The sequence below is a fragment of the Mus caroli genome, unplaced genomic scaffold (assembly GCF_978045245.1).
Source record: "Mus caroli unplaced genomic scaffold, Mus_caroli_1 scaffold_4, whole genome shotgun sequence".
NCBI classification, from domain to species: domain Eukaryota; kingdom Metazoa; phylum Chordata; class Mammalia; order Rodentia; family Muridae; genus Mus; species Mus caroli.
The window spans coordinates 20,099,009-20,119,486 of record NW_028227259.1 but is presented as its reverse complement, the minus strand read 5'-3'; the positions used below and the strand labels follow the sequence as shown (position 1 = coordinate 20,119,486).

Here is a 20,478-nt window from a genome sequence, read left to right as displayed (position 1 = left end):
CTGCTTGACTTGACTGAGTAACGGATGTGCTAACAATAACTAACAGTGCTCGGATGCTTCCTCTCTCCACGGTTCATTTTTCCCCTTGGAGGCATGTAAAAGACCAACACTTTTAGGCCTTTTTAAAATTTTTGTTGATCTTTCTGAACTGTCTTCATCCTCAGTATGAAAAGTTTCTGGCCTCAAATGAAAGTCTGGAGTGTTTACAGAACATCCTACCCAGTTTTTCCAGAACTTTAGCCTCTTATTTCTACAAGATAAAATGAAAATTAGTCTGCTGTTTTATCTGCTGCTTAATCCTAGCTCACAGACTAAGCATTCTTCTTTTCCCAGGATTCATAACATGCCCCTTACTCCTCTCCATCCATCCCCTTCTCACTCTGATGTATGGAGCTGATAAGTAATCATGTTTTTCTATGGCTTTACAGCCCTTTTCCTTTGTAGCTGCAAGGTAAAAGCCTATGGCTCCACCTAGTACATGTCAACTGGTATGTAGGCCAGGCCAGGCTAGATAATATGGTATGAAGCTTGCTCATCCTCAAACCCTTGAAGTATCAGAACACCACCCTCCAGAATGCTCATGGTTGCTCTCTCTTGGGATATGAAGGAAAGGCCCCATCATCCTGCCTATAGTCCGATGCTCTGTCTCTTCCAGTGCTTTCCAATTTCATGGCTGCATGATGGCCCCTGTGGTCATAAAGCTCTCTCTGTAAATAAGGCACATTCTTAAGACTAATCTTGTATTGAAGTGCATGTTTGTTGTCTTCTCAGTTATCTTCTGCATTCTGAGGACAAGCCGTTTACATACTTATTATTCCAGCCTTTATTAAAGAGGTTTACAAAACTTGTTATACTCATGTCTCCTATTTTATATTTGAAAACTAGAAAGTTAGTTTTCCATTGTATGGCTTTGAAATACTTGTTACCATTCTATACTTTATAGATCCATTCATCCATGTGACTTCTCTTGAACAATTTCTCAAATAAGAATGGTCAATAGGAAGAGACTAGAGGTGGCTATCTCCTGGTCTTCAGCCCTTCCACCAGGCACATTTCATTGAATCAAGATAAATCCTCTGTCCAATAATCCTTCATAGTGACTTAAAAACTATGACACAAATTTGCTTTCCTTATCCAGGATCCGGTGTGCTTACACTATGATTATGTATTTCTGCCTTAAAATTGGTTTTATTTACTGGAATTTGGGGATTTCATCATCCAGTAAAAAAAGCTAGCCCAGATTCAGGAAGCACTTGAAGTACAAAGTGCTTCTAAGAATGACTTAATCTGTACAATAAATATTGAAAATTTGTGAATGTTTTCATTCAACTATGGTGAGAGACTTATTTATGCTAAATATTACTCTCTGTGTGCAGCCATTACACAGAGCATCCTGCTGTGATGGAGAAAGGAAGGCAATAAGCTCTGCACCTACCCAACTAGGAGGGAAGTAGATTTTATTGTGGAAAGTTGTATTAATTTTCTATTGCTATGCAGTAAATTGCAAACTTAGAGGCTTAAGATACACTGACTCAGCACCTTTACTAGTCAGAAGTCTGGGTGGGCAACACCAGGACCTTTCTGTTTAACGTCACACAAAGTGCGGGTCCCTGCCGGGGGTGGAGGGAGGATCTACACCCAAGTTCATAGCAGCAGACAGTCCAGTTATGCTCTTGTAGGTTGGCAACTGATGCACCCTTTTTTTGTCCTCATGGTTACTGGAGTGTCCACTTTTAGCTTGCAGAGGCTACAGGAATTTTCATGGTCTGGTTCTCAACCTTATTGCCGACACTGGGGGAACCTAACCTCTCACAGGATTCACATCTCTGAGTTTTGATTTACCACCAGATAGGGCAAATCCTGTTTTTGTAAAATTCTCAGTAAAGGCCAACTAACTGCCTTTGCTATTTATTACATTTTCAAAGCTATTTATTTTGGCTTCAAGTTAAAACTATGAAGAATGTGAAGAAGTAATGCTCTATTTCAAAAGTTGTCTAACATCGATATTTAATATTTACTACTGAATACATACCTTAACAAATTAAAGGAAGAGCCTTGGCAATGCCAGTATTGTTATTTCCTCTACCAAATGAAAAACCGAGACTCATAGAGAACTCTCTTCCCTCACATAAGTGCATTTAGCTACTCTAATTGAATTCCTCACAGTTTTTCAACTCATATATCATCGTGAGACTTGGAGGAAAGTAATTCTGGAAAACTGATGTGTTTGAAGGGTTTTGGTTTTCTACATAGATCTTCCTTATGAAAATGACTGATTCCAAAATATATTTGTATAGCAAAGTGAGAAGCTGAGGAGCTAAATGCAGGTCCCTTGTGTATATACTTTGGCTTCCAATTCTTCGTTTTTAAGGGATTTCTTCAAATCCCTTAAAAAGGGAATGTGTGTCTCTGCATTTCCATGTGTTTCTTGTGCCTTTTCTTATGTTTGTTTTGACCTCTTCTAAATTGCTCTTTTTTTCTTTTTTCTTTTTTCTTTTCTTTTCTTTTCTTTTGTGCCTTTTCTTATGTTTGTTTTGACCTCTTCTAAATTGCTCTTTTTTTCTTTTTTCTTTTCTTTTCTTTTCTTTTCTTTTCTTTTCTTTTCTTTTCTTTTCTTTTGGTTTTTCCAGACAGGGTATGTGAGTGCCTCTGTGTAGCTCTGGCTGTCCTGGAACTCACTTTGTAGACCAGGACAGCCTCAAATTCAGAAATCTGCCTGCCTCTGCCTCCCGAGTGCTGGGACTAAAGGTGTGCGCCACCACGCCCGGCGCTCTTTTTGTTTTATCTTATTATTATTATTATTCCTTAGATGCCTGTTTGTTTTCTAAGTGCAGACATAAAGGGTGTGGATCCGGATGGGAGGGGATGAATTGAAGAACTGGGAGAACTTAGGGTGGCAAAAACCATAATCATAATGTTTATATGAAACAAATTTATTTACAATGAAAAATGAGGGGGGATGTAGAAAGAAGGCTTCAGTATTTTAGTAAGAGCTATCAGACTGCAATCCCAAGCAGTCAGCGAAAATACGTAAAGAAGATGAAAACTATGTGCCACAATATTTTGCTTGTGTAGATTTGTTTCACCAAAAAAATACAACTAATCTTTTAACCTAAAGAAATTGAGATATCATTCCTAAGTCATAAGGAAAGCATGGAAACAAAGCTGATACAAACTCAACTAAGGTGCAGTTTCAGTTTTGAAATTCTAAAACAATGAACTAAGTCATGACTTGATTTTCAAATTGTAAATCTTTATTTTTCTACTTATGACAGACAGCCCAATAAAACATAAAACACTTTCTAAATTAAGGCTAACATACCTTATGTCTGTACCTTTTAAAAAGGATTTTTATTTTTATTTTCTTACATATTTAAAAAAATATGGGAGACCCTAAGAGAGCTTTTAGGTAGATTATATCTATTAATATTTACTGTACCTAGCATTCTAACTCATGAAATGGGAAAAACCTCTAAAGGATATCAACAACTTGGGTAATGTGCAAATTCCCAAAACAACAACAACAAAACTTTTTTTCAATACAGAGTTCAAATATTTTCAGTTCAGATAAAATAGCTTCTAATTAGATTAGACATACTTCATATTATCAAGTCTTACCTTAGCTCTGGAGGAACTGACATTTTCCATATTTTCAATGCTACAGATACAGTTTTGAGAAACTTTCCGGCAAGCCACTCTGATATAGTCCCAGAAGCTACGCGGGCTTTCATAGCCAAACCATGTTACTTGACCTTCAGAAGATAAATCGAAACACAGGATAAATAAAGCTAGTCTAGAAAATTAAAAATGCAAGAACAGTAAGCCTTGCTCTAGCAAGAAAACTAAGCCTGGTGAGTGTGGCCTGTCTGCTGTGGAGGCTGGGCAAGTGTTCCCCACAAACTCAAGCAACTTACAGTATCTAAAATGAGCAAGAGCCTAAATGAATGTGCTCACTTTTCATCTTCAGATTTATAGAATTGACTAAGAAAACTTATGTTTGAACAATCTGGCTCAAAAACTTTTAACCTTAAAATAAATATACATTTTTAAGTTTAACATGTCTTCAAATTATAAACAAATATGTTTTGAAAAACAGTGTTCTATTTCTGCCTCAACATGTTACAGTTTATACATTTTTTTCCTGACCACTGGAAACAGCATTCCAGTATCAACACATTCATCAGTTTAATGACACTGACTAAATTCCTGCTCTATGGAACAGATTTTATTTGCTTTAACTTCCAATTTTTAAAAGCATTTTTCCTCACAGATGAACTTTTTAAAGTACTCTTTTCAGTTTCTGAGAGCACACTGCACTTACATTATTTTCCCCATCCCTTTCCTCCCTCCAAATCTTGACACATCTTGACAAATCTTGACAAATCTTGACCTTCTTTGCTGTCTTTCAAATTAACCGGCTCAGTCCCTATAGTGTTTAACAACCACTTTGGAAAGTATTATAAACCTTGGCCAAATTGTTTAAAAGTTCTAGTATAGTTCTACAGGAAAACTCCAAGGTCAAATTTCTTAAATCATACTCAAAACAAAAGACATTTCCTTTTCTCATGAGAAAACCCTAAACTCCCCCATAGGACACTGACATCATTCCAAACAACCAGCTCCTTTATTAAAGTATACAACAAGCACACAGAATAATATTTCATGAAAAATCAGATGAAGGTTTATAGAGTGGTGCCACATCTATCTTACCTCAGATTGTAACAGTTTAACAAATATTAAAATTGGAAACATCAGAGAGAATCTACTACATCAAACTACAGCTATAAAATGTTCCAACATTAAAATGCAAATAAGAATAGAATGCTTGCTCTCAAAATAATAATATCAATTATTAATGTTTAAGTCATTCTTACATTATCTCTATCCTGAAAAAATATTTGCTATGTTGTTTATTATTTGTAGAACCAAAAATTTACTAAAACATAATAACAATTTTCATGAGATACCATTAAAGAAAAATAACCTATAACATAATTAGACTTATGCCAAAAGCTTAATAAATCCATCATATAATGTGAAGAGACCTCCTGAGTCATTTTAGACTCGGTTTATGACAGTTAGTACACTAGCTAATACTCTCTTACTATTTTCACTCCACTGCAAGAGGTCATGGGAAAATGTTTGACTTAAAATACATACTTACTTGAAGGATATTAAGTGTTTTAATCATAATTAATCATCTTTTTCTAGACTGAGTAAAAGGGACCAGGCACAAACAGACCAAACAAGAATCCACTGGATTCCATGTTATCCATAGACAAGTTTTAACAATGTTTTCATTTTATGGATGGAAAAACAGGTGTTCAAAGACTGCCACAACCAAGCATATATTTTTCTTCTAGCCTCACGAGTCTGAATGATAGAGGAGAATCAGTTAGTTGGTTTTCCTGTTGGTTTTGAATTCTCACTGACAGTCCCAGAAAGAAGGGGTAGTGGGAACATAAGGAAACACACTGTATCTGGGACTTTCTCACATAATATTTAAATCCTTAGTACACCTGCTCTCTTCCTGTAAATAATGAGGAAAAAAAAAAGCTTTGCCAGTCTCTGTGAGTTTATATGTATATCAGTCCTGTTGTATGTGAAACACAGTGTTCCATTAGAGTCATCTATCACCTTTGGCTCTTACTAGCATTCAATTTCTTCTTCTGTATAGATCCCTGGACCTTGAGAGGATGGGTATGATGAAGACATTTCATTTAGAACTGATCATTCCAAAGTCTCTCTCTGCACACTGTTCAATTGTGGCTCTCTGAATTAATTCCCAGCTATGGAAAAAAGAAGCTTTTCTGATGAGGGTTGAACAAGGATCTATGGATCTAACTGTATTGCATTAGGAGATATTTTACTAATATATTCCTTTGGCAAAATCACAGTATTAGGTTTCTCTTAGTGTCATGGCCTATCTAGTTTCAGGTTCTTGACCACTTTAGCAATGACAATTCATCTCATGGAGTAAGTCTTAAATCTATTCAAAGAGATTTTGGTTGCTTCCAAAACATTGTATAGTATATGGTGTAAGCACTTTCGTGTTAAAGGCCATATGGATTATATGTAATGTCTATGGATGGTTACTTTTCTACTCCCATAGTATACAGAATACCTTCTAGCACTACAAACATTAGCAGAGGTGAAGCTTCTAGTTAGGCACAGCTGGGCCTCTCTGTGTTTGATTACATTAATAGGTGTTGTCTTCAGCAGTAGGGTCTTAACATTGTTGTGAACAACAACTAGCACCCTTGGCAATATTCTGTGGTTTTTTGGAGGGTTCAGCTAGATTTTGACAATGACTCAACAGGATGTAACCAATTTCTGGCAGTTGAGGATTCCTTGTTGACATAAGATGTCTAGGTGGGGACATTGTCTCTCTCCCCCATTATCCGGTAACTTCATTTAGATGCCTTTCATAGATGTATGTGTTCTAGGAACCTTCTACAATGGTAGGTTTCTAAATGTTTTTTCTCAAATAACCTTTAGTGTTAGTTGTCCCTCCCCGCATCCCTCCTTTACCCTGCTCTCCCATCTCCTTCTGTATTTAATCCTATGGTTCTAGTGCCTCCTCTTCTCTCCATAAGACGATATTCTATCTTCCCTCTCTTCTCCAGGTCCCTTATTAACTACATGGTTTGTGGTTATTCAAACTCTTGGACACATATGGGAAGCTTAAAAGTTACCATACACATATAAGACAGAACATACAATATCTGCCTTTTGGGTCTCTGTTAGCTCAAACAGCATGATTTTTTTCTACATCTATCCATTTACCTGAGAATATCGTAGTTTCATTTTTCCTAACAGCTGTATAATATTCCACTGTATAAATATACCCCATCCATTTTTATTACCTATTCATCAGTTGATAGACATTTAGGCTGTTTCCAATTTCTGGCTATTATAAATAATGCAGCAATGAACATAGATTACTAAATATCTCAGTAAAAAGGGGATAGAGTCCATTGGGTATATGCCAAGAAGTGGTAATTTGATTTTAAGGTAGCACCACACTGGTTTCCATCATGGCTATTTAAGTTTGCATTCTCATCAACAATGACTGTTTCCTATTCTCCATGTCTTCTCTAGCTTAAATTCACTCTCATTTGTTTTATTGATCTTAGTAATTCTGACTGATATAAGATGAAATCACAAAGTAGTTTTAATTTGCATTTCCCTGATGACTAAGGATGTTGAACATTTCTTTAATGGTTTCTCAGTCATTTGTGTTTTCTCTTTTGAGGACTTTGCTTAGTTCTATAACCTGTTTTTAAATTGGATAATCTGTTTCCTTGATGTTCAAGTTTTCTAATTCTTTATATATGCTAAATACTACCCCCCGTTTCTCTGTCTCTCTGTCTCTCTCTCTCTCTCTCTCTATATATATATATACATACATACATGTGTATGTATATATACATACATACATATCTATATATCTATATCTATATATATATGATTGGTAATGATATTTTCATATCCTGTAGGCTATTACTATGTTCATGATGTGTCTTTTGACATATAAAAGATTTTCAGCTACATGAAGTCCCATTTATTGATTGTTCACTTTAGTGCCTATGCTATCAGTGTCCTATTCAAGAAGTCCTTTCCTGTGTCAATGATTTCAAGCCTTTTCTCCACTTTCTCTTTTATTAGATTCAGAATATCTGGTCTTACGTTGATGTTCTTTATCCTTTTGGAGTTTTGTTCAGTGTGATATAGACAAATTTGCATTCTTCTACATTCAGTTTGACCAGCACAATTTGTTGAAGATGGTGACTTTTCTCCAGTGTGTATTTTTGGCTTATCAAAAATCAGGTGTCTATAGGTTATGAAGACGCCCATCTTGATCTTCAGTTCAATTCCATTGGTCAACATGTCTGTTTTTATGCCAATAGCATGCTGTTTCATTACTGTAATACAACCTGAAATCTGAAGGATTGTTACATCTTCTGGTGTCTTCTTCAATTTCTTTCTTCAGTATCTTAAAAGTTTTACTATGTAACTATATCACTTGCTTGATTAGAGTTATTCCAAGAGTATTTGTTGTTGTTGCTATTGTTAATGGTAATATTTCCCTGGCTTCTATCTCAATATGTTTGTCATAAGTGTGTGTGTGTGTGTGTGTGTGTGTATGTGTGTACAAAAGCTACATTTTTTGTATCTTGTTATTTTTGTTGAAAATGTTTATCAACTGTAGAAGTTTCCTGGTGAAGTTTTTAAGAGCCGTTAAGTATAAAAGCTTATCAATTTTAAATAAAGGCACTCTGTCTTCTTCATTCCCTATTTGTACCCCTTGATTTTTTCAGTAGTCTGACTGTGCTACCCAAGACTTCCAATACTATATCGAGTAGGTATGGATAGAGTGAATATCCTAATTTCAGTTGAAATGCTTTGTGTTTCTCACTGCTTAAGTTGTTGCTCGCTGTAAGCTTGCTCTTAATTGGCTTCATTATGCTGAGGTCATTTGTAGTCTGTCCAAATATTTTATCATATAGGGGTGCTGGGTTTTGTAAACATCATCTAGTGAGATGATCATGTGTTTTGCCTTTTTTTGGATTACATTGGACTGATGTTGAACAATTCCTGCATCTCTGGGGTGAAGCCAACTTGATCATGGTAGATGATCTTTTCCATGTCTTCTTGGACTTGGTTTGCAATATTTTATTGATCATCATATGTTGCAAGGAATTTCTTTTCGGGTCCTGTCTACTTGGTGTTCTGTATGCTTCTTCTGCTTTGAATGACATTTTGTTTGTTTACTTATGGTTTTTTGAGACAAGGTTTCTGTGTGTAGCCTTGGCTTCCTGGAATTTGCTCTGTAGACCAGGTTGGTCTTGACCTCAAGAGATCCACCTGCCTCTGAAGACTGAGCAGCTTCATGGGCAGCTTTGGGTTGAGGCAATTTTATACTGTAATTTTGTTAAAAGTCTTTCTCCGTGCCTTTGACCTGGGTTTCTTCTTCCTCATCTAATTCTATTATTTGTTGGTTTGATCTTTTTATAATATCCCAGATTTCCTGGATGTTTTGTGCCTGGGTTTTATATATTCAACATCCCTGACTGAGCTATCTAGTCTATCTTGTCTTTAAGACCTAAAATTCTCTCTTCCATGTCTTTTAACCTGTTGGTGAGGCTTAACTCTGAGGATTTTTAAAAAATCTGACGTCCAATATTTTTAATTTTTAGTTTTATTTCAGTTTGGGTTTTCTTTAGTGTTTCTATTTGTTAAATGTCTTGAAGTATTTTCATTACTTCAACTGTGTTTTATTAGTCTTCATTAAGACATTTATTCATGTCCTCTTTAAGGTACTTGAACAAATTCATAATTGCTATTTTGAGATCTTTATCTTGAGCGTAGACTAATTTGTTTTTGTAGGGCCTATTGCAATAAGGTCGTTGGCTTCTAGAGGAGGCATATTATCTTCAATGTTCATGTGCTAGGATCTAGGCAACTGGGAATCCTTAGGGATCTAGGAATCCTTAGTGGAGAATGTTTCTATACATTGGCAAGTATTAACAAAGCAATGACATTGTGCTTAAAAAGAAAGGTTGGAAGAGATGGTAGGAAAGAACTAGGGCGTACCTGGGTCTATACAGAACCTGAGTTCTCAGGAAATGAAGGAGAGCTGTGGAGAGGAGCTCTTTTTGGAAGGCTGCAGTAAGATGAGGAATAACTCTGGAGAGACCAGAGTAAGAACAGGAAGGACAGTAAAAGTCACTTAACTTGTCCCTAGCTAGTATGGTCACTGGGTGTCTCTGATAGAAACAATTTCTGAGGCTCATCAGGTGTCACAAAGGAATGAAATGGGATAGAAGGAACAGCTGAGACAGGTGGCAGGAAAGAGGCAGGAGAGCCTGATTATCCAACAAGGGGCAGAGTCCCCTGGGAATGGCAGTTGCGTGAGAGCTCATACTGCAATTTAGCTAAAAATAAAGCAATGCTTTTCTATTCTGTCATTTCCATCATTTCATAGGTTGTGATCTTAAAATGTATTATATACAACTTTTCTTCAACTTCTAGAAGGCTGCTTTAAAATGTTATTTATAAGTTGGATATGATGAGTCCTAACTAGTCGCAGAGGGTCTGTGAGCTTGAGAAAAGGCTAGGCTATTTAGCAAATTCAAGGCCAGCATGGGCTATGGAGAAGATTCCTGTCTTCAAAAAACAAAAAAACATAAAACAACAAAAAACCCAAACAAAACCAAAAACCAACCAAACCAAACCAAACAAACAAACAAAAAAGCAAGCCAGCACAGAGCATATCTTTAATCCCAGCACTCCCTAGGCAGAGGCAAGAAGGCCTTTGTGAGTCTAAGGTTAGCCTGGCTTACATAGTCTGGCTAGCCAGGAATATATACTGAGATACTGTATTAAAAATATAAAGCTCCTTGGGTACTTTCTCTAGCTCCTTCATTGGGGGCCCTGTGTTCCATCCAATAGATGACTGTGAGCATCCACTTCTGTATTTGCCAGGCACTCGCATAGCCTCACAAGAGACAGATATATCAGAGCTGAAGGGGTCTGCAACCCTATAGGAGGAAGAACAATATGAACTAATCAGTACTCCCAGAGCTCATGCTGCATATGTAGCAGAAGATGGCCTAGTTGGCTATCATTAATTAGGAGGAGAGGCCCTTGGTTTTATGAAGATTATTTGCCCCAGTACAAGGAAATGCCAGGGAAGGAGGTGGGAGTGTGTGGATTGGGGAGCAGGGAGGGAAGATAGGGGACTTTCGGGATAGCATTTGAAATGTAAATGAAGAAAATATCTAATAAAAAATATATAAAGCAATGTGTCTCTATCTGCATATATAGTAGAGGATGGCCTAGTTGGCCATCAGTGGAAGGAGAGGCCCTTGGTCTTGCCCAAGTATAGGGCCCCAGTATAGGGGAATGCCAGGGCCAGGAAGTAGGAGTGGGTGGGTTGGGGAGCAGGGGGGGAGAGGAGGGTATAGGGGATTTTCTGAGGGAAACTAGGAAAGGGAATAGCATTTGAAATGTAAATGAAGAAAACATCTAATAAAAAATAAATCTTAAAAAATATAGAAAGCAAAGTAAGACATAGTTAATATATCTAAACACACACACACACACAGAATTAAAGAAAGTTGTGAGGAGTAGTGTTTGTGGACCCAACAATTTAAAAATTGGGAATACCTAAATCATTCAAATGTTCTTTAAGTTTTTAAATCAAAATTTCTTTAAAACAAATAAATATATAATTTTAATAAAAAGGAATTAGACTATATAAACAATGACAACTAGATAAATAAATGTATAAAATTCAACTGTCAATGAATAGAAATTAATACTTTCCATAGAGTTAAAGTATTTAAATTTATATGAACAAAACAATTCTAAATTATATCAAATATAATTGAACATATAGTCATTTCAGTTTGATGTAAGGTATCAAAACAAAAAGCAACATTTAAAGTAAAAGTATAGTATATATGCAAATACAATAAACTTTCTGAACTAGTTATTCCACTCCGAATATTATGGTATCAGAATAGTTATAGATTACAGCAGGAAATTAGCACTAGTCTGCTGATAAGAGTATCTTGCAGTTAATTTCTGTTTTTAAAGGGTGATGGGTAAAATTAGCAAAAATTTACAAACAATTTAAGAAAAGCATCTCACTAAAATTAGAAAATCAGAAAAATGTATAATTGAGATTATAACACACTTCAAATATGAAGTCTCCTAAATTTTACCATGTTCTGTGTTCTACAAAATACAAATGTTTATTGTAAGAGGAGATGTTAGAGCAGTAAAGTAACCACAACTGTTAATAAGTTTATATAATAAAATTTACAGGCATATCAAATATGACATCTTGATGATTATAAAATCTCAGATCACTTTATGCAAGTAATTTACAAGTTAAGCTGGAAATTTGCAGTTTTTCTGGTGAAAAATCAAAAGGCTACGATTAAATATATTTTAACATGAAGTACTACTGGATACCATCAATTAATGAAAAAGTCCCCTAAGTTGAATTATGTGATAGAATACATCTATACTTTGAATTCTGTGGTTTGTTGGGATTTCCAAAGTAGGACTCCTATAAAATAAGCTTGAACAAGTCTCCAGGGTTTTGAGATTAAAAACATTTTTAAAAAACTCTGTAAATAAGTAAATTTCAAATTTGAGATTAAAATGACTCCTTGATCTAGATGTAAAATATGAAGGCCATTTATCTCTATTTCTTAACAAATAAAAATATTTGAGATGTTGTTTTTTCTTCCCCCCATACACTAACTTAGTACTATAACTATCACATGATCTAAGCAAAAGCAAGTGTTTAATATTCAGGGGCTGTTTTAGAATTTTAGACTTTCAATGCTATATATTTTTACCAACAAATAAAAAGTTACATATTAGCACCTATGAAATGAGATATCAGAATATAGTAATCAATATACACAATGTTGGTAAAACCCTTTGTGGTAGCCAATATAACAACATATAAAATTCAAATTTTATAAACTCTTTATTTTTAATAAGCACATCCAATAGTTTATTAGCTACTGTTAATAGAAAATAACTTCAAGAAAATAAAATATTATGTTAAAAATAAATTTAACTGACACATATTATGTCCCTGGAAAGAAAAATCTTTTTTTTAAATTTTATTAGATATTTTATTCATTTACATTTCAAATGCTATCCTGAAAGTCCCCTATAACTTCCCCCCACCCTCTCCCCAACCCACCCACTCCCTCTTCCTGGCCCTGGCATTCCCCTGTACTGGGGCATATAATCTTTGCAAGACCAAGGTCCTCTCTTCCCACTGATGGCTGACTAGGCCATCCTCTGCTACATATGCAACTAGTGACACAGCTCTGGGGGGTACTGGTTAGTTCATATTGTTGTTCCTCCTATAGGGTTGCAGACCCCGTTAGCTCCTTGGGTACTTTCTTTAGCTCCTTCATTGGGGGCCCTGTGTTCTATCCAATAGATGACTGTGAGCATCCACTTCTGTATTTGCCAGGCCCTGCCATAGCCTCACAAGAGATAGCTATATCAGGGTCCTGTCAGCAAAATCTTGCTGGCATATGCAATAGTGTCTGGGTTTGGTGGTTGTTTATGGGATGGACCCCTGGGTGGGGCAGTCTCTGGATGATCCTTCCTTCCATCTTTGCTCTGAACTTTGTCTTTCTGTAACTCCTTCCATGGGTATTTTGTTCCCCATTCTAAGAAGAAACAAAGTATCCACACTTTGGTCTTCCTTATTCTTGAGTTTCATGTGTTTTGCAAATTGTATTTTTTTATTAGATATTTTCTTTATATACATTTCAAATGCTATGCTGAAAGTTCCCTATACCCTCCCTCCGCCCTGCTCCCCTACCCACCCACTCCTGCTTCTTGGCACTGGCATTCCCTTGTACATATAAAGTTTGCAATACCAAGGGGCCCCTCTTCCCAGTGATGGCCGTCTAGGCCATCTTCTGCTACATATGCATCTGGAGATCCGAGCTCTGGGGGTACTGGTTAGTTCATATTGTTGTTCCACCTATAGGGTTGCAGACCCCTTCAGCTCCTTGGGTGCTTTCTCTAGCTTCTCCATTGGGAGCCCTGTGTTCCATTTTATAGATGACTGTGAGCATCCACTTCTGTATTTGCCAGGCACTGGCACAGCCTCATATGAGACAGCAATACAGGGTTCCAAAAGCAAAATCTTGCTGGCATATGCAATAGTGTCTGGGTTTGGTGGCTGATTATGGGATGGATCCCTGGGTGGGGTAGTCTCTGGATGGTCCTTCCTTCCATCTCAGCTCCAAACTTTGTCTCTGTAACTCCTTCCATAGGTATTTTGTTCCCCATTCTAAGAAGAAACAAAGTATCCACACTTTGGTCTTCCTTATTCTTGAGTTTCATGTGTTTTGCAAATTGTATCTTGGATATTCTAAGTTTCCTCTTATCATTAAGTGCATATCATGTGTGTTCTTTTGTGATTGGATTACCTCACTCAGTATGATATCCTCCAGATCTATCCATTTGCCTAAGAATTTCATGAATTCATTGTTTTTAATTGCTGAGTAGTACTCCATTGTGTAAATGTACCACATTTTCTGTATCCATTTCTCTGTTGAGGGACATCTGGGTTCTTTCCAGCTTCTGGCTATTATAAATAAGGCTGCTATGAACATAGTGGAGAGCATGTGTTCTTATTACAAGTTAGAACATCTTCTGGGTATATGCCCAGGAGAGGTATTGTGGGATCTACGGGTAGTACTATGTCCAATTTTCTGAGGAACCGCCAGACTGATTTCAGAGTGGTTGTACCAGCTTGCAATTCCACCAACAATGGTGGAGTGTTCCTCTTTCTCCACATCCTCGCCAGCATCTGCTGTCACCTGAATTTTTGATCATAGACATTCTGACTGGTGTGAGGTGGAATCTCAGGGTTGTTTTGATTTGCATTTCCCTGATGATTAAGGATGTTGAACATTTTTTCAGGTGTTTCTCAGCCATTTGGTATTCCTCAGGTGAGAATTCTTTGTTTAGCTCTGTACCTGATTTTTTAATGGGGTTATTTGATTTTCTGGAGTCCAGCTTCTTGAATTCTTTGTATATATTGGATATTAGTCCCCTATCTGATTTAGGATTGGTAAAGATCCTTTTCCAACCTGTTGGTGGCCTTTTTGTCTTATTGACAGTGTCTTTTGCCTTGCAGAAGCTTTGTAATTTTATGAGGTCCCATTTGTTGATTCTGGATCTTACAGCACAAGCCATTGCTGTTCTATTCGGAAATTTTTCCCCTGTGCCCATATCTTTGAGGGTTTTCCTCACTTTTTCCTCTATAAGTTTCAGTGTGTCTGGTTTTATGTAGAGTTCCTTGATCCACTTAGACTTGAGCTTCGTACATGGAGATAAGAATGGATCAATTCGCATTCTTCTACATGATAACCGCCAGTTGTGCCAGCACCATTTGTTGAAAATGCTGTCTTTTTTCCACTGGAAGGTTTTAGCTCCCTTGCCAAAGATCAAGTGACCATAGGTTTGTGGGTCCATTTCTGGATCTTCAATTCTATTCCATCCATCTATCGTCTGTTGCTGTACCAGTACTTATCACAATTGCTCTATAGTATAGCTTGAGGTCAAGCATGGTGATTCCACCAGAGGTTCTATTATTGTTGAGAATAGTTTTTGCTATCCTAGGTTTTTGTTATTCCAGATGAATTTGCAAATTGTCCTTTCTAACTCAGTGAAGAATTGAGTTGGAATTTTGATGGGGATTGCATTGAATCTGTAGATTGCTCTCGGCAAGATAGTCATTTTTACTATATTAATCCTGCCAATCCATGAGCATGGGAGATTGGAAAGGAAATTCTTAGAAGAAATCTACTGTTGATAGTTCACACACTAACTATTATATACTGCCAAAAATAAAATAAAATGAAAATAATATTCACAAGTATAGAAAACCTATAAAAACAAAAACTTGTACATGGATACTTCTAAAAGCATTATTTTAAAGAACAAAATATGTAAGTAATACAAATGTCCTTTAACTAATGAATGGATACATAAAAGGGAGTATATCAATATAAAGGACTACCATCCAATCACAAAAAAGGATGAAGTCCTGATATACAATAACATGGATTGATAGCATTGTGCTGACAAATAAATTATATACAAAACCAACTACAAAAACACATATTTTAAGAAATTTCTAGATTAAATAAATGTCTCAGTAGTTTAGCAGATCCCAGGGGATGTACAAAGGTGGAAAAGCCAGATGATAACTTAATTAATAGGTAGGAGCTTCTTTTAAGGGTGATAAAAATGTTCTGGAGATAGGCATCAGAGATAGTGACATAACTGCAAATATACATAAGATCAAATGGAAGCCATATTTTGGTAAAACAGGACAATTTGTTTCATGAATTATGGTGATAAATATAACACTGTCATCTGCAGTTACAGTTGTAATTCTGGACATTTTCATTACTATTGCAACTTTATATCTGAATGCTTTATCCCTTTGGTGAGTGATGGGAAGACAAAGTTGTAAAATGTAACCCCCAAAAGTTGAAGGTATACACCGAAAAAGGCTGAGAATCATGACAAGCTTTGTCCTTTTCCCCTTACTTTTCCTCCTTTTGTTTTTAACAGAAATATAAGGAAATCCATATGATAGAACAGAGTAAAATTTTACTGTGAAGTATCTACTCAAACAGCATCAGGAAAAAAAAAAACAAGGGCTCTAAACTAAAGAAGAAAGAAAGCACAGGGACGTAATGGAGATTGAAAATAGTAAATGAACAGGATAGATGTTCAGTTACTAACTTTTACTCCACAGTTTGTTTAGAAACTAAGAGTTTCTATTTTTAGAATCTACAGTTACACTATTGTACCTTAAGTTTACTAAGACACATTAATAACTATTTTATTTTCTGTAAGATTAAAGATATTAAACCTAATTTTCCATTAAACATAAATGCCTATGCTTCAGAAGTTATTTAATTATGATATTTAACTTTAAAAATCTGCTGAGACTTTCTTTTATTTTCAAGCACATAACTTAAAAGGACATTTCTCTGAGTGGCCTTGTCCATTGTCTAAACACCGAGACCTGGCAATTGGAACAGTTTCTTATCTCTGGTATCGTGTTTTTGCATGGGTCTATGGGCTCTTATTGGATAATTTCTGTTCATGTTACTACAGAAACAATTAAAGTCTCATTTATGTGCAAACCAGGAATCAAAAGTTGGAAAGCCTTCAGAAACAAACAAAGAAAACTCAAAAGCCAAATGGACAGGTTTATCTTTACTTATTGTTTCTAAGAGTGTTTATACTCACATCAAAAGACGGCCTCATAGGGAGGTGACTATTTACCATCTAAGTCAGGAAGCACTTTGAGGTTGAAGCCAAAGCTTAGGTACCAGAACAGTTCAGTTGGATTACAGAAATTATGCAGTGTCAAAGCACAGGAATTCTAGCTCTTTTTAAGTGTCTGAAATCAAATGGTATTGAGGGTAGGAGGAATAGAGATTATTGCTTCTGCATTAAATGTTCAATTTTCCAATAATTTTTTGCTGAATATCTACCACATTACTGATAAAGATATTTGGAATACATCAACAGAGAGACAATGTTACTAGTCCTGGAAAAGGACAATGTATTAGATAGACTTAAAAATTATACAGAGAAAAAGATGTCAGAAGTGTCAGGGGATGGTAAGAGATGGGTAGATGACTCACACTTTTCAATATTGTGAGTGTAGGCCTCACTGAGCAGTTTTCTAGTAAATTTTGGAGTTGACCATTCACATATTAGGAGATGTGGTCCCCTACACAGGAAAAGCCAGGCAATGATGTCTATGATGAACCTGGTACATTGAAAAAGATGAACAGGTGAAGGATAGCATGGTACCTTAAGGACAAAGACAGATACATAGAACAACTGAGAAAATGTTTGGGATCAATATAAAACCTCAACTGAATATGAGTCCACTATTTGTAAGAATGATCAGATTAATTTAGAAGAAATGACATGTCGCATCTTGCTTTTTTTTTCCTATAATATGTGGTGCACTAGCACTACGTAATAGCTCTTTAGAATGCTGCAGACCTTTTCTGTTTAACTATTTTCTATATCTTTAATAAATTCAATTACCAAATCACCCATAGAATTTTATAAGACTATTTGACTGTTTTACTAATTTTTTTGGTTTTCCAACTTACTAACTAGGTAATGAACAAAGTTACAAATCACATTTAAAAAAGTAAGCTGTGTTTTCCTGTAAGCCACTGTTATGCCTCTTTCCCATGTGAAACTTTCCCTCAATGAAGCAGAGATTACTAACTCCTTTTCATTACATCACAATTAGTAATACTTTTACAAAAACATGACTCAACTATACAACATTGCTAAATTATCTTCTTTATACCCTTTAAATCCAGGTGTAAAAAACTAGCATGCTTTATTAATTTTTGTAATCTAAACTATATCTAAATGGGTTACTTAATAACAAGAATAAATGGAATAAAAGAATATTTCATGAATGTGTGTATAATAGTGGCAGGATTTAAAATGGAAAGAAAACCCAGAAAGTTCATACAAAGTAACAAAGCGGAGGCATCCGCTGCAGAGAAAGAACAGAGACTTCAAGCTATGACTCATTTCCAAAGTAGAGGAAACAAGTAAGATTTAGCCAACAAAAACATGGAGAGGTAATAGCAAAGAACAGTTCTTGGGACTTACTACAACACTCTGTGGCAAACTAGCCAACCTTCTAACGTACTGGGGATCAAAGTTTTAATTTCATGTATTATAATGAAAATGCAGGATCTTATCCATGAGGGAATTATAAACTTATTTTAAAAAATTCATTGTTCCTAGGTATTTGTATCAAATTTGGGAACACAGGTGACACATACTAAAAACAAAAGACTCATACCAATTCCACCACCAAAACCCTCTAGCATATTGATGCTATGTTGTCGACCTGCCAACCTGTAATCCCTACTAACCACTGATCTATCTAGTCTTGGACAATAGAGTTTAGCACTTTGCAAAATGTTCTAAAAGTGAATTATATACGATTTAAGTTTTCATAATTTTGCTACATATATTTATTATTCATTTGATATTAAAACATGTTGTAAGTAAAAATTTAATTTATATTGCTGAATTTTTTCATTGTATATGATAACTATTCATTTATCATGTGGAAAAATATCTGAGCTGCCTGTTTTTTTACAAGTATAAATAAAGCTGCTCTAAATAGATTTTATAAAAATACAGTTTTTCATGTCTTTCAAGTAAAGTTCCAGCATTTCAGGGAAGTAAAAGTTTATTTATCTTAATACAAACTTCATAGACTTTCCTAAAGAGGCTATATAGTATTTTATACCACCAGCAATGCATGGCAGTTGTAGTTTCTCTTCATCTCTCAGAATTTGGTAAGTAACAGAAGGAGCTTGCCGTGGTTTTGTGAGGTGGAATATGGACATAGATGCAGAGCTGGGCGAAGGAACCCTATCGTCAACCTAACTTCTAACCGCAGTCTTCACCAGTTTCTCAAATCACAGGGTTCAGGAGAGGTCTTCAGAAACCCTGCAGTATTTGTCTTCATGTGACTAAATTATTTTACTTTGCAGTTACAAGGATGTTCTCCAGGTTCACCAATGTTGCTGCTAATGGCAGGATTCCCTATTTCTTTAAAGATGAATAGTATTATATTGAGTACACAGAATACAATTTCTTAATCTATCTGTAGAAAAATACGTAAATTGATTCTATACCTTGGACAATGTGAACACCACAGCAAATAACATGAACACAAAGATATTTTCTTGACATATCCTATTGCTTTTGGATTTATAGCCAACAATAGGATTACTTCATCATAAATTCAATTGTTAGTTGTTTTTGGACCCTCACAGTGTTTTCTATAGTAGTTTTACTAACCTATATTCTCACCAATATAGTAAATATATTTCTTTTTCTATACATCTTTGTCAGACCTGTTACAGATAACTGAAGGGACTAAAGACAGCTATCTACCTGGGAGTGAGAAGAGAAAGCCTCTTATAATAGTAATCTTGTAGTAGTTATTAATCTCAGATTTGAAAGTTTAGCAGAAAAAGTCAAAGGACAATGAGATATGCTATCTTAGAATACATAATAATTTTCTTTTTAATTTGCAAAATTATATTTAGTTTGTTCACATAGTGTGGGGAGGGGGGCGCTGTGGGTGTCATAACACATGTGTAGAGGTCAGAGGACAACTTGTGGAAGTAGGTTCTCTCCTAACAAGTAAGTGACTGGAATCAAATTTCAGTAGTCATGCTTGGTTGCAAACACTTTGCCCCCTGAGCCATCTTGCTGGACTCATAAACATAAGAATTTTCTAACTACTTGAACTACCCAAAAACGTGATGAGCTGCCTTCCCAGTTTCCCAGAGATCAGATGGTTAAAACAAAAGGGTATAAATCCACCAATTAGAAATACTAATGAGTGGGCTGGGTGTGGTGGTGCACACCTTTAAATCCCAGCATCTGGGAGGCAGAAGGAGACTGAACTCTGTGAGTTGGGAGTCCAGCTTGATCAATAAAGTGAGTTCCAGGACAGTGGGGCTATATAAAGAACGTCTGTCTTCCCCTGTCCCCCCCAAAAGTAAGACAGACAGACAGACAGACAGGCAGGCAGAAAACAAGAGAAAGGAAAGAAAAAAGAAAAAACAAGGAGAAAAGAAAAAGATAGAAAAGAAAATACTGATAGTGCTTTGTCATTAGCCTAGAACATTTTGTACTTCTCAACCGATGGTCCCTTGTCCTGACTGCAGCAGTGCCTAGAAATGCATGGTGAGGATGCAGTTATTGCTGAGAAGGCTAGAAGCTTGACTTGAGCAGAATACTTACGTGTGCAGCTTCTGCAGTGGCTTTAATAGAAGACACAAAGCCACATGAAGAAGTGTCTTACTATACAGCTCAGGATGGACT

At 35.9% G+C, this 20,478-nt stretch overlaps 2 protein-coding genes across 5 annotated transcripts in view; one reads left to right on the top strand and one right to left on the bottom strand.

Annotated features, from left to right (window-relative positions):
• The window catches only part of LOC110295101 (ATP-dependent translocase ABCB1), a 171,023-nt gene that overhangs the window by 6,013 nt on the left and 144,532 nt on the right, over positions 1 to 20,478 (top strand). The gene's annotated exons all lie outside the window — the stretch shown is intronic.
• Positions 1 to 20,478, bottom strand: part of Rundc3b (RUN domain containing 3B) — a 126,078-nt gene that overhangs the window by 75,959 nt on the left and 29,641 nt on the right. For all 4 annotated transcript variants that reach the window (XM_085836480.1, XM_021163318.3, XM_021163319.3 and 1 more), the window contains one exon: positions 3,619 to 3,752. In XM_085836480.1, coding sequence (XP_085692606.1) covers positions 3,619 to 3,752 — 134 coding nt within the window. The remainder of the gene's footprint in view (positions 1 to 3,618; positions 3,753 to 20,478) is intronic.